At 48.4% G+C, this 14,462-nt stretch overlaps 2 protein-coding genes across 3 annotated transcripts; one reads left to right on the forward strand and one right to left on the reverse strand.

The window, feature by feature from the left end:
- The first annotated feature begins 589 nt into the window (after positions 1-589).
- On the forward strand, positions 590-3,127 carry LOC103719968 (aspartic proteinase Asp1-like). The gene is made up of 8 exons (XM_008809459.3): positions 590-898; positions 987-1,080; positions 1,211-1,443; positions 1,817-2,032; positions 2,123-2,258; positions 2,341-2,532; positions 2,617-2,692; positions 2,805-3,127. The coding sequence occupies exons 1-8, from the start codon at positions 696-698 to the stop codon at positions 2,915-2,917; spliced, it is 1,263 nt and encodes a 420-aa protein (XP_008807681.2). The 5' UTR covers positions 590-695; the 3' UTR covers positions 2,918-3,127.
- A 4,803-nt stretch (positions 3,128-7,930) lies between these two features.
- Positions 7,931-9,834, reverse strand: LOC103719947 (NAC domain-containing protein 48-like). 2 transcript variants are annotated; one of them, XM_008809435.4, is made up of 3 exons: positions 9,566-9,834; positions 9,200-9,474; positions 7,931-8,750 (listed from the first exon to the last, which is right to left on the reverse strand). In XM_008809435.4, exons 1-3 carry the CDS (start codon positions 9,726-9,728, stop codon positions 8,295-8,297), a joined length of 894 nt encoding a protein of 297 aa, XP_008807657.2. In that variant the 5' UTR covers positions 9,729-9,834; the 3' UTR covers positions 7,931-8,294. The 2 variants fall into 2 exon arrangements, with proteins under 2 accessions (XP_008807657.2, XP_038986700.1); XM_039130772.1 differs by having other exon boundaries at positions 9,200-9,483.
- Positions 9,835-14,462: the final 4,628 nt, after the last annotated feature.

Here is a 14,462-nt window from a genome sequence, read left to right on the forward strand (position 1 = left end):
TGAGTGGCTTTTTATATGTCCTGCGACTCAAGAGGCACTATGTGAGCTTGGAAGAAGGGTTGTTTAGGATAATACATGGCTTGTTTTTTAATTTTATTAGATATATTCATACTCAAAATGTATAAAATGTTTATTAAAAAAAAAAACGATCGTAAACTTATGTACTTTCTTCCACCAGCCCATGCTTGTAAAATGGAATATTAGTAACACTTGTCCACACTAAGGCTAAGCTTCTCTCTTGCCGTACCTTTATGCACCTAGAATAAACTAATTAAATAGACCAAAGCCCCCATTCTATGTTGAAGCTACGGATATCCTAAAAATAAGTCCATTTCTTACACAATCTAAAAATATCAACCCTGGTATTCTCAGTTCACGTCATCACCTCGTCCATCATACTTTTTTAACGAGGACAAACTGATCGCACGGTGCGAAATCGGCGATTTCCGCGTCAGAGTGAGAGATAATTAATTATCACCTTCCTTTTTCTATATTTAAGTTTAACGGCGGTAAAGTAGGATTTAGGTTGGGTTTAAGAGATTAATTAATCGAATCGGCGAGTATAAATAAGCGCCCGGCGCCAGAGCCCGAGCTGCAAGCAAGTCGCAAGTCGTCCTCTCGACGGGACTCCACCGAGCACCACCGCGGAGAACCACCGCCGCCAACAAGGAGACAAGAGCTCCTCTTTCGTGAGAATGGGAGGGAAAGGAGCTGTGCTTTTGGTCGCGCTTCTGGTCGCAGCATCCGACCTCGCGGCGATCTTATCCTGCTCAGCCGCCGCCAATTTGTACGCCACCGCCCTCCCCATGAAACCGAAGGCGTCTCCGCCGCCGCAGATCGACGCTGGCCACGGGGTCGGCGCCTACCTCCCTCTGCAAGGCAACGTCTATCCCCAAGGGTAAGCTGGATAGCATGTAAAAAGAGCTCATTATTTGGGATCCTTTCGGGATCATGCAGCGGACTCATGGCCTCTGACTCAATCGCAGGAAATTCTACGTGCAGATAAGCTTCGGGAATTCTCAGAATTTCTACTCCCTGGACATCGACACCGGCAGCGACGTCCCCTGGGTCCAATGCGAGGTCCGCTGCCAAAGAAAAACCCGGGAAAAAAAAAATCTCTTCCTCGATCGTTTCAAGAACCTTCTCCTCCTCCTCTCTCGATCTCTCGATTCTATTTGTTTTTCTCATTCTTTCTTCGGGCGGTTTTCAGGTGCCGCCTCAAGCAGTGTACCCCCGGCCGCCGATGGACAAGCTGATCCCCTGCGATGACCCGCGATGTAGAGCACTACACGCCTCCGCCGGTGCAAGGCCATGCAAATCTCCGGAGCGGTGCGACTTCCTAGTACAGTACGTCGACGACTCCGCCGAGGGAGTCCTCATTGCCGACACCTTGACCCTCCGCCTCACCAACGGCTCTATCGTCCATCCTCTCGTTGCCTTCGGGTACCCACTCCGCCGAGGGAGTCCTAGCATTAACATCCGTAGCTCACAAATTTATTTACCGTTATGAAGTGAACCACAGTTTTTAGTCAAGAAAAAGCGCACACTAACGGAGTATTTCGATGTGCTTTGCTCTTATTTTTTCCTGTTGTTTACTGTTTTTTTATCGCCTCCCTAGTGTTCTCTTGTTAGTTTCCTTCATTAATTATATTAAATAATTGTATGAGTTCGTCACTAATCGTACTTTTATTTATGTTCTAAAGAACTCTCCGCATCATTTTTTCCCCAAACTTCGAACTCTTTTTCGCTAAAACTTTTGTTAAAGATTTTATATGCTCGATCGTGATGATTTCTAGCAGATGAGTTTTTGTTGCAGGTGCGGGCGGTGGCGGAACGACAAGGATCGGGCAACCACAGACGGCATGCTGGGGCTGGGCTCTGGGGAGATCAGCATCCTGTCCCAGCTGAGCAGCCAGGGGGTGTTCGGGAAACTTGTGGCGCACTGTCTTGGTAGTAGAGGGGGAGGTTTTTTCTTCATGGGGGATGACATGCTCCCTTCCGGCAAGGTCACCTGGGCGCCCATGACTCGGAGGTCAGCCCCAGTCCTGCCCTTGCTGAATTCTGGATGACGTTGTATATGATATACTAATCAGATATATGTGATGCTAATGTTTTGGATCAGCTTTCACTACTCGCCGGGGCCAGCAAGTCTCTTCTGGGGAAACCAGCCTCTAGGTTCCAATCTCATGGTGTTGCTGGACAGCGGAACCACCTATACCTACTTTGGACTTCAGCCGTACAACAATTTTATCTCTACGGTAAATGGAATTGGATCTTTCTTTCTTTCTTTCTTTCTTTGCTTGGGTTGTTCAGAGCTAAAAGTTTCCTCTCGTCTCGCAGCTGAACGGCCATGTATCTAAACAGCCGCTGACGAGGGCATACGATGACCACTGGCTGCCTTATTGCTGGAGAGGCCCGCGGCCATTCAGCTCTATAGCTGATGCTCAGGGCTACTTCAAGCAATTGGAGCTGAGATTTGCGGATGGGGCAGCATCTATGAAGATACCTCCAGCGAATTATCTGATCATTTCGGTATCCCTTACTGCTTTACTTTTTTTATTGGACAGGTAAGAAATTTGCAAAAATGACAGTATCTGCGTTGCTTTTTGATTGTAGGAGCATCATAATGCATGCTTGGGTATTCTCAATGGCACAGAAGAAGGGCTGCAAAGCAATATCAATTTAATTGGAGGTAGGATTCTTCTAATTTTGCCGACACTGGCAAGAAAAAAAGTAGGGGTGCCGCAGGAGATGATTCTCAAATTACTACTGACTATCTTCATCCATTTGCTGGACGTTTGCAGATATATCGATGCTCGACCTCTTGGTTGTTTATGACAATGATAAGCAGCGGATTGGATGGGCCAGCGCAGACTGCAGCAGGGCTTTCAAGTCTGCAACTTATCCACTGGAATGATTTACGTCCTTCTTGAAAGGGTTGACAATAAGACTAAGACATGACATCCATTGTCTCTGACTCGATGTTTGCATGCATACATGCAGAACTTAGAATGAAACCTTTCTTACTCTACTACCTGATGATATAATATTAAATACATCAAAATTCTCATCTTTTCTCTGTGAGTATTTTGTTGCCGTGCTATCTTTATACTGTAAGCTCTTCGAATAAGGGAATGGGAGCAACATTTTGCATTGTGCGCTGAACATAAAAACATGGTCTCTTTTCGCACAAACTGTGCATAAAGGGTCGACCTATGTGTGCAAATGTTCAGCATCAGTTCCTCTGTGGTAATTAAAATCTGGAGGTCCTTGTATTGCAGCAAATCACAACAGTATAACTGCAAACAAGCATGCATGCAGAAACATCCTACGTACGATTGTAATGTTTACAAGTGATGGCGCATGACAGGAGCTGGATAGATGTTTGGATTACGGTCCAGAAACACTAGTTAAACATCTTGATACATAAACACACGATATATTCGATAGCTAAAAAAAAAATATCTCATGGCTGTCCAGTAATAATAGAGAACGTACAGCATCTGTGACAAAATTTTGCATTATCTTATGAGAGTATTACACAGTTTGGAAGTTCTCTAGGTAGGCAAAGTAGGGATTTATTAGGCTTGGATAAGAATAAATGACGAAGGTTCCTCCACTCGAGCCACATGTGCATGCCACCTAGGCCTATATATGTGGCCACCCATATATATATATGATCGCCATGCTGTTCGGTCCCAAATCAAGGTCACCTATGACCTATGCAGGATGGCCGAGAGGTCAGATGAATCATTTTTCCAAACAATTAATGTTGATTGAGCAAGCGATCTGGCACAAAATTGTAGCCAAAACAAATAAGAAAAGCGTCATCCAGATGAATCTGGGGTCTTGCCCGCTTGATTTTGTTTAGATGTGGGGCAGTTGCAGTACTTTCAGATTATTGCATGTCTTTTCCTGGAGTCTGGGCACCAGAAATACAGTAACGATAATATCATTCAGCATTACAATATAAATGTCATGGGGAACGAGACATCAGGTAACCTCCCAAGATGAAATTAACGATGGATAACAATTTTTGGACATTGTTTTTCCATTCAGTTCTTTTCCTAAATGTCCAAATGCACAAATATATAATGTTTAATTCTGTTAATATGCATGGAACAATTTGAAATCCAAAAAACAACTTTAGTATAGACACTATTGCTGTTGAAGTCTGGCCTGGCGCTGTGGAGGCTGTTGGGCTGGAGAGCTCTGTGAGTCGTGCATCCACTCAGGCTGGCAAGTTCAATCTGGGTCACTTTTGGTGCACGAGCAGCAGTGAAAGAGTTGGGTAATGATGGTCATGCTTGGTTCGGTATTCCTAAGTGCGCTCCGACTTGAAATAGAAAACATGGAAGTCCAGTTGCTGGAGGGTGTCCGACCGAGACCTTTGGATGCCCAAGTCAGGTGCTGACCTCAAGGAAAAGAGGAGATTTGAGATAGCAAAAAGGCAACGTGGTGATAGGGTCGAAAAGAATTAACCTGGAGGGCCCCTAGGTATGCTTTATATAGGAGCGGCCCTAGGTATGCTTTTTATAGGGGAGGACTGGCGCTTATCGTCGAGAAAATCAGCCATGTGTTTAGTAACAACCCACCCATCTAGTCTGAAGATCACTTCTGCGCATTTCGCCTCACATAAAGAAATTTTTGCAGTTGTGGACTGAACCATCATCAGGTTGTGGAGGAGAGTTTGAAATTTAAAGAACTCTACGCCTTTTAGATTGATCATGTGGCAGGCTCTCAATAGTCGGCCTATGGCTATATGGCGAGCTCTTATTGGTCATTTGCCACATCAGTTATGGTCAGTTCTAAGATGTATTAGATACTAACCTTAGGGAGACTAATAAAAGAATCAAACTATAAAACTTCACTTACTACTGAAGGACAATAGCAACATCCAACATAACACAGTTAGATGTTTTAATGCCAATATCGAGATGTTTTACCAAAGCACAAGAGAATGCAATAATACCAACTAAACATTACCCTTTCTTGGTATATCTCTGATAGCTTCAACATGAAGACTCTACACCCATGGTCCTATGTATATAGGACCTAGGAGACCTCTAGGTATACACTTATTCCATGCTTATTTCTCTCTCCACCATACTTTCCATTGCTCATACTCTCAGATTTCAACATCTTCAACCAAAGCCTGGTCTGGCTTAAGCGTTGGAGGGTCCTCTGCCAAATCAAGTCTGACAACCTTTACTTTTTCTCCTTCCTGTTGCATGCTGAACCTCCCAATTCGAGCAGACCTTCTGAGCATATCTGTCTCTATCGCTAGTTCATCTAGTCCCGTAGATTGCAATGTGGCAGCGATATACACTATTGGGAGAAATGGAGAAGAGGAATGCCGGATTTTGGCGGCAGCATACACTATTGTGAAGAAATGGAGAGGCAGGAACGATGTGCCCATATCTCTCCCTTTGTATCCCCTCTAAGGGCTCATCCAATGGTAAATAATCTAAACCGTCCATCTGCTGGATGGCCACATCGGGCCATGCAATGGATGGATGTGCCCTCTCCAATTTTCAACATGATTAGAGTGGATCCGAGCCCTACATTCACTGGCCTGATCTAGAAACATGCAAGTCACAGATAACAAAGCCTGTAAGAAGCAAATAATTGGTTCCCATCCATCACTCTGCTCAGGCAACATTAACAAAAAAAAAAAAAAAATGATTCCCTTGGAATTAAAGATAAGAACATCTAAACTATGCCCGGCCAGGTTTTACTTAGCCCAAAAAAATCTAAAAAGAATCGACAATTTGTGCAACTCTGTCTCGTTTTCAACCCATGACACAACCGTAAATTGAATACTCCACAAAAATCCATCTCTTTTTGAGTAAACTGCGTAGGCCACAATCAAGTGGGCGGATCAGCCTGCTTACCTTTTCAGAGATGGTGATAGACGTGGACCCAAACCAAACCTTATTCGTCCAAACCAACTTCCCTTTATAGAGATCGCCTTTATCTTCCCTTCAAATAAGAGATCGCTTATATCTATTCAATAAATGGAGGAGGAATATTTTACAACTCCAGGTCATTCCCCTGAGTCCATGACGTAGCTTGCAACCATATATAGAAAGGCAATGACTCGAGGGTTGGAGAGCATCCTTGCTCTCCATGATGGGCAGATTGACGCTAATCAGGTCAGATCTATGTTCTATGCCTATTTATCTGATGGCACATATTATTGTGCCAAAGATGGTCCTGGAGGGGATTGAGAAGCTCATGAGGAGTTTTCTGTGGGGCTCTCGTGGGGGAGGGCACAAAGTACATCTGGTGGCCTGGGAGAGAGTATTCTTGCCTCTGTGGGAGGGTGGTTTAGGGGTGCAGTCACTCTAGGCACGGTGCGAGGCTCTTCTGGCATGGCCGGCAGTGCAGGTTGTTTTGGAGCCGCATGGTTTTTGAAGCCAGATCATAACGGCTAGATATGGTCGTGCCGGATTTACTGCACAGGCGGTAGGCAGCTGGAGATGTTCCTTTATGTGGCAAGAGATTGGAAGGTACTAGCTGATGGCCTTGGCGCATTCCAGATGGTTGATTGACGATGGACGAAGCATTGATGTGATAGACGACTCGTGGGTGGATGCGCTCCCATTGAGATTATGGCCGATGATGTTAGTGGTGAGGGGACAGAGGGGCTCCAGGTTTCTGACCTTCTCAGGCCGGGGGCGGCGGAGTGGGATGGTGACAGACTAGGCCAGCTGTTTGGAGAGCATTTGGCAGAGCGGGTTCGGGCACTCCTCTTTCTGGGATCTACAGGTCTGGATGTCAGGGTTTGGAGCACTACTTGCAAGCGAGTGTCGGGGTCGGTGATGTTTTTCGAGCTACTCAGCGGGAGTTAGAGCCGGGATTAGACTGTGGCTGGGTGTAGAGGGTTGGGCTACACCAGAGGGTTGCTCTCTTTCTATGGAAGGTGGCCTGGGAGCGTCTGCTGACGTGTTCAGTGCTGAGTAGACAAGGAGTGAGTTTTCCCCCCTATGCCTGGATTGTGGGGTGGACGAGTCGGTGGATCATGTGCTCTTCCAGTGCGATTGGGCGCGGGGTGCTTGGAGTCTGACCGGGATTCTGGAGGACGCTTGGAGCCGGAGGGACTGTTTTTTGGAGGTGGTTCAGCAATGGGCTGGTATCCCTCAGATGCGCAGCATGCATATTCGGGCATCTTGTACAGCTTATCAGGTATAACTGGCCAGAACGCTCGGATTTTTGGCGAGGGTAGCCCATCACTACGGTTCATGATGGAGCGAGCTCGAGCTCGGGCAATAGAGATCATACATGTAGATTTAGCCCATAGACCTTTGACAGCTCGGGACATCTGGGGCCCTCATACTGCTTTGGCAGCTCGATATAGGGTATTTTTTTACCAGGGAGCCCCCACCCCCGAGTTTCTTCAAGGTCAATTTTGATGGCTTAGTCTTGGATGGAGGTAGGAGAGGAGGAGCTGGATTCATCATCAAAGGGGCTGAGCTCTGGTGTGGTGGCGACAGGGGGCTGTCAGATTTTTGACACCTCGGTTCCTGGGGCAGAACTACGGCCGGCTTGGATGGGTATGCATTACGTGCGGCGAGTGTTTCAGGCAAGTTCAGTCCTATTGGAGGGAGATTCAACCACTGTGATCAGCTGGGTCCGAAAGGGCTCAAGCAGCTATGGGAAAGTTCACCCCCTATTCCGTGACATTTGGAAGATGGCAAGAGAGGTCACATTTCAAGCCATGCATGTATATCGTGAAGCCAACGGGGCGGCCAACTGGGTGGCGGTATATATTGCGAGCCACTCAGGAGGTACTCTATGGTCCGGGAAGAGAGAGCTGTCCGGAGCACTTTAAGATTTTTTGTTTTCTGATTTTATTGGGTGTATTCGTACCCTTGACGTATGAAATGTCCGTTTTAGCAGAAAAAAAAAAAAAAAAAAAAAAGAGCAATGACCATGTATGCATAATATTATTGAGTAAAATCAGGTCCATCGCTAAGTTGGTGGGCCTGTCCATGTGCATTGCCCTCTTTTCTGTAGTACAAAATTTAGCAGAGGACATCAAAGTCCTTTGTCTAACATGCTATCCCAACCGTACACGTACAACTCGTGGCCGCCTGATCCCCTCACTCCATCTCTTGATCCGACGGTCCACAAACCTCTGGACACCCTCATCACGGGCCTAGCATACAATCTCTACGGTGGCTCCCCTGTGTAGCCCGAATCAGACGGTGGTCAACCTTTCCGGCGTATGTTTGCGAACATCCCTATTAGATATCTGTAATAAGCGTGCTCCGTCTCACGTGCGGAAGGCTCTAGAAGGGCTTCTGGGGGTACATCATGAACGTGTCTTGGAGTGGGTCCCGGAAGGCACCAGGGGGCGAGAGCGGCGGGAACGCCCCGGCGGCAACCTCGTTGGGAACGCCAACTCCGAGGGCTTTCTCCCACGCTCCCCAGCTCGGCCGGCTCTGGACCTCCCGCTCGCACGTGAACTCCGATGACAGCACGTGGTCCGAGCAGCTCGAGTCAGGGTGCAACCTCGGCAGCGACTCCGACGCGTCGAAGCAGAACAGGTCCGTCGACTGCGCCGGCGCCCATGGCGCCGGCGACGAAAATGGAGGCGGCACGTGCGAGACGATCACCGGCTTTTTCTCGGGCGAGCCGGGCGCCGGCCCGAGGTTCCTCGAACCGGCCGAGTTCCACTCCGGGCCGGTAAGGTTCTCGACCCCCCCTTTCTTGTTGTAGATCCTGCACAGCACCCAGTCATCCAACTGCAACCAAAAAGACACGTGGCAATTATTAAACCTCGTAAGCTGTCTGGTCTATCAGATATCGATCAGATTCAGGGAATTAAAAGAAGCACTCTATCGATCCCTTTCAACCGCCTTATTATGTCGTCATCTAATCTTTGACTTTTAAAACCCGATAAGTACAAAAGAGGTGACGGCATGAGATGCCTTTCACACTCAGATCACGAAAAAACAATTACCGAGTCCAGGTTCGTTCGTACGCCGAACGCTTCAGACCAAACTATTCGTGCAACATGTGTCCTGTATTTTGGGCCACAGCGTCCGGTTCAAGCTAATCCGACCGGTTAGCCAATTAGGCATGCCACGTGAAGGCAAGCGACACCATGAAACACGCCGACTCGTAAAATTTTTTTAGGGTACGTGTCAAATATGTAATGGAAGCTTAGGGTGCAAGGCAGTAGGATACTTACACGCAGGCTGTTCTTCTTGCGGACGGACCGGTCGACGTCGGCGAGCCGGTACTCGTGCATGATCCAGTTGGACTTCACCCCCTTGGGCGCCTTGCCGGCGTAGAACACCAGCGACTTCTTGATCGCCACCGGCTTGGGAGAACCGATCGGCTTATCGGCCCCGGTCGCCTTCCAGTACCCCGACCCCGCCGCCCGGTTCGGCCTCGAACCATTCGGGTACTTCCGTTCCCTCGGCGAAAAGAAGTACCACTCCTTCTCCCCGTACAACGCCTTTCCTGGTTGATCTAGTGTTATTTATACTATCAAAAAAAGGTGAATCCTTTACAGTTTGATGCGAATCGGACGGATAAGAGATGGAGAGCATACCTGGGAGCTGCCACGGATCGAACTTGTAGAGATCGATCTCGGCGATGATGGGCACGGAAATCGGCAGCATAGCGCACCTCCTGCAGAGGTAGTGCATCACGAGCTCCTCGTCCGTCGGATGGAATCGGAACCCGGGGGGCAGCTGCAAATCTCCGACGCTCATTTTGCTCCTCCTTTGATCAGAACCACAAATCTATATCTAGCTCTGTGCCTCCTCTCTCTATCTCTCACGGAGAGGTTTGGAAGTTGGAACCTTAGAACCCCAGGGCAGCCCGAGATATATATAGTCCTCGAGGAGACACGTGTCGCGGAACCGCGGTAGATTTTGGATGTTGCACGTGGGAATGACAGCAGGATGAGGCAAGTTGACATTGTGCCCCTACCACGTGGCGGTCATCGAACGGCTGGCCAGTCACGTTTGGGCGGAGGATCGGGACACTGGATTATGTCATCGCTTACGTCATGCTTTTTGGACGGGCTCGTACGTTGCCGCCAGAGCGCCCACGGGGTAGCTTTGATTCTGGTAGAGCCGCGGCGGTCGGCGTGTGGACGCACGTCACGGGCTGGCGTCATCTCCAGTGGCTCGTACGTGGCCTCCGCGATAGGACGCCGAGAGTTCGACACGTAGCCGGGCGAATAAAGACGCGGCGATTGGCTTCCACACGAAAGAAGGGGGCCGCCGTGGCCTCTTTGCATGGATGGAGACGAATTATGATATAACACGCTAGGTCGCATATTCAAACTTCCCGCACCGCACGGTCTCCGTCCGACGTGGCGCGACAACAGTTTAGTGCCACGTCTTGGAGGAAATAATGGGTGCGGTGATGAGGGGAGGGGGAAGTCTTTTGGCACGTGATGTGGAAGTCGATATACGAGAAAAAAGATTGGGTATTGAAAGGCACAAAAACAAATAAGTGTCATCACACGTGGAAGCTCGACTTTTAATGGTCGGCCGAGAGTCGGAAAGCAAGTTCACATGAGACTGGAAGGCGGTGCGGCGAGGAATTGGATCGACATAGGGATGCTGTCCTACAAGTTGGCGAGGTTTTAGCTGTGGATAATAGATATGTTAACGTTGAATTAGGGCTAGCCCAACAACTGTGTTAAAAGAACATCCGATCCATGCGAAATTATACTCTCTGCTGCATGCACCATGTCAGCCATGCATGCAACTGATCGTACTTGGACACATGGCCAGCTTGAAAAAAAAAAAAAAAAAACAAAGCCATTTTCCTCCTGACTCTCCTCCACTTTGGTGCTCCTCCCCGCCTGCAAGACCCACGTGTCCCTTCCTCTCTCCTGGCTCTGTCTCTGTCGTCGTCATCACTACTCATGACTACTCGGTGGCCGGCATCCTTTCTCCCTCCGCCCTCTCGGTTTGCACCTCGTCGACCTCGACCTCAACACCCTCAAACTAGCGAGCCAACCAAAGCCATCGCCATCCTCTGCAGCATGCCCGCCGCCAAGATCAAACCATACTCGGAGAGTTACTGCATGGTGATCGAGGCAATGGATGATGTAGCAACACCGGAGATGCTGCTTAGCGAGATGGTAACAGACAAGAGGACGATGGCACAGGTGGAGGGAGAGAGAAGGAGGGTAGCGAAGGTGGTGAAGTTCCTGGAGGGGAAGGAGTGCACAGCGGTGTTTGAAGCATGAGGTGGGCACAGATGGGTGCATGGAGAGTGGTGCTAGTGGTGGAAATGATGCGGAGGAGGTTCGTGCTATACGTCGGTAGAGAGTGGTGGAGGGTTTGGCAGCGATCAGGCAGGGGGAGCTCCCCAGCGTCGGTGGAGACTGATGGAAATTATGTCTAGGGGTGGCAATCGGATCGGATCAAGTATAAACAGATCGGGTCAGATACAAGTCGGGTCAGAAAATTATAAACCTGAATCTGACCTGTTTATTAAACAGATCCGGAATTACAACCTGAACCCGACCTGTTTAAGAAAAGGAAAGAGTGGAGGCTAGCCGGCTAGAGGGATGGGAGGGGAAAAGATGAGAGAGAGAGAGAGAGAGAGAGAGGTGGAAGGGTAAAGCCGCAAAGCAGAAAAAAAAAATTTCCTGCTCATCTTCTTCCCCAATCGGCCTTCCTCGCCACGGCTGCGCCCGAGCCGCCACCCCGCACCGCCCGCGGCCTCCTCCTTACCGTGTCGCCGCCGGAGCTTCATCGGTCGAACCACCGCCTCAAGATCTGCCGCGACCGCCACTGTGCCGCCGTTGCAACGCCGCACCGAGCGACCACTGCTGAGCCCTCCTCCTCTTGGCGGCGGTCGGCCTCTCGGCCTAGACTATTGGGTTCGCCTGCGCTCGCCCCTTCCGCACTCTGCTACGGAGCTCCGGATCCTTGGAGGAGATCTAGAGTTAGGGTTTCATATCTCTCAGTCTTCAGATCCGGCTGTAGAGAAGCTCGTAGAAAAGGACGCGGCGCTGCCATGGGACTGTGGGAGTGGCCAGCGGTGACCTCATGGGCAACATACTTGTGGGTGCCGATGAAGGAGCAGGACCGGGCAGCGACCGGCTCGGCGACGAATCAGTGGGAGGGGAGGGAGGGGGCCGGCTTGCGGGGGCAGAAGAGGCGGTCGAGGAGGCAGGAGGAATCGTCGACGCTGTCAGAGGGGTCGGAGGCGGCGAGCTCGAGGGTGGGGGAGGAGGTGGACTAGAGGGAGAGCTGGAGAGATCGAAGCGTCGAACAAATAAAAAAAAAAGGGCACCGGTACCCTAATGACCCGTGGGGAGATTATTTTAAACGGGTCCTTGTGGGCTGTGGATAAGGGTCTTATCCAACCCGACCCATATATTAAACAGGTTATTAAACGTGTTATACAGGTTAAATGGGTCAGATATCTTAAACATATATCCGATCCAATTAATAAATAGGTTAAACGGATCAACCTGTTTATGACCCGAACCTGTTTAGACCAAATCCAAACCTATTTATGGCGGATCGAACACGGGTCAGGTTGGCGGATCGGGTCATATTTTGCCGTCCTTAATCGTGCCTCGAGGCCTTTGCATACAAAGGAAAAGAAGCTAATGAAGGATTTTGTTTAACGGCGGATATTGTTATTGTTGATAGCCTCTGCGATGTATAATTAATTTCTCAAGGTTGCGTGCTGCGTCTTATTTTCAAGTTGACCACATGTCCAAATGCCACCATAGGGTATAATTTCTCGCCAGCCCACATACATCCCTTGGCAAACTTTAATAAGATATTTCGTGCATGAGTAACGAATTTAGAAAAATTCTCATTCATTTTTAGTATGGACGACGTCCAGCAATACCCATTTGTATTTGGCTCCGCTGGTTGTGGAAGCCGCCCAGCTTTTTCATTTCGATGTGCGCTCCCTGCTCGAGCTGCCTCGAGGTGTGTGTCGGCAGCGTGAGGAAGGACCGATTGGCACGATCTTAGAGGGACTTCGCGGGGGTTGTCTAGCAGCACTTACATTTTGCCATCAGAACTAGCCGCTTTTATTTTAGCTTTCATAAAATTACAGTCTCGCCCTCTTTAAATTGATCTCTTTGCACTATCCTCTCTTGGTTTTAAAAACTTTCTATAAAAATGTGTGCCATATGCAACAAAAATTCCAAAGATATTTTATATTAATTTTGAAAAAAAAACTCATTAAAATGGCTATATGATTCATCATCTCCAGAGATCACTACTTGTTGCCGCTAAATTCCAAGCCGAGGTCAGTCGTCACTCGATGTGCTCTAAGATCGATGAGAACCGAAGAAATGGAATGTCAGGTGAGAATGAGATGAATAGGAACTGATCGCAAACGAGGCCAACGTGCAAGAAGTTCACTTGTCGGAAATTTTTTGGCGGAGAACCCTCCTATGCTTAAGTCAGAATACTAGAGAAACAATGTTAAAGGAAGAAAATCTACGAAGAGGAGTCTTTGAACAAGCTTACCTGAAGATCCCTAAATTATCCTTTTATATAGGGTAGAATACGTGTCCATTATGTGATATGGTGCGACGTGCCTTAATTACGTGGTATAGATTGGTTGTGCATTAACAATGTAGTAACCGTCCCACACGGGCAATACACAGCAGCAATTGCACCGATCGTGCATTAACTACAGTTTGGCATAACTGTTAACTATTATCGCTTCGAGCGTAATGATACCTCGATCTGCGCCAGTCATTCACCTCGGTTACCAGCGAAGTCAAGGAGGTCGGTTCCAACCGGAGTCAAGATGTCCAATATTCTCTCCATCACTTGCCTCTCACTTTTAAGTATAAATTTTATCTTAGTTCGGGCGATGGAAGTTGTGTCATCTTGACCGAGGACAAAACATCTAGAAAGAAGCATTAATGTGTTTATTGATCTTTCCGACGTGTCATCATGTTGGGGCAATCCCGAAGCATTATTAATGTGGCGATCAAGATGGGCTGCTCATGTTGTATCCTGTGCTGATACGTGGTTGAATCAGCTCAGAAAACCGAACTGTCATGTCAATCAAAGCTGTTCGTGTCTCTATATAAGGTTATCCCCTTCCTTTATCACTACATGTTTCTTTTGCAAATCTCTCCAGCAGCTTGAGCTCTCCCTTGGTGTTCCTCCAATGAAGTTCTCCGTCTTCGGTACTCCTTTCGGCATCCTCTCTGATTCCTCTCTGGTGATCATCGATGGGTTTCTACTTTTGGCTGCACAAAACTTTTCTTTTTTTTTCTTTGTTCGCTTTGTTTTTTTTAATTTTCTCCACTACAAGCGAGGCTGAGATCGAGGTGTCGGCAGAGAGTTGCTCGTCCAACCAATCTCCTCGAGCTCGACATTTCTCACCTCCAAGTGAGGTTGGGCTCGAAGTTCGCTTCGACCCAAAATACAAAGAGTCGGTCCTCACTCAGGAGGAATAGGACATGCTCCGAGCTCAACACTTCATCCCTCCTG

This window comes from Phoenix dactylifera, chromosome 10 (assembly GCF_009389715.1).
Source record: "Phoenix dactylifera cultivar Barhee BC4 chromosome 10, palm_55x_up_171113_PBpolish2nd_filt_p, whole genome shotgun sequence".
Lineage (NCBI taxonomy): Eukaryota > Viridiplantae > Streptophyta > Magnoliopsida > Arecales > Arecaceae > Phoenix > Phoenix dactylifera.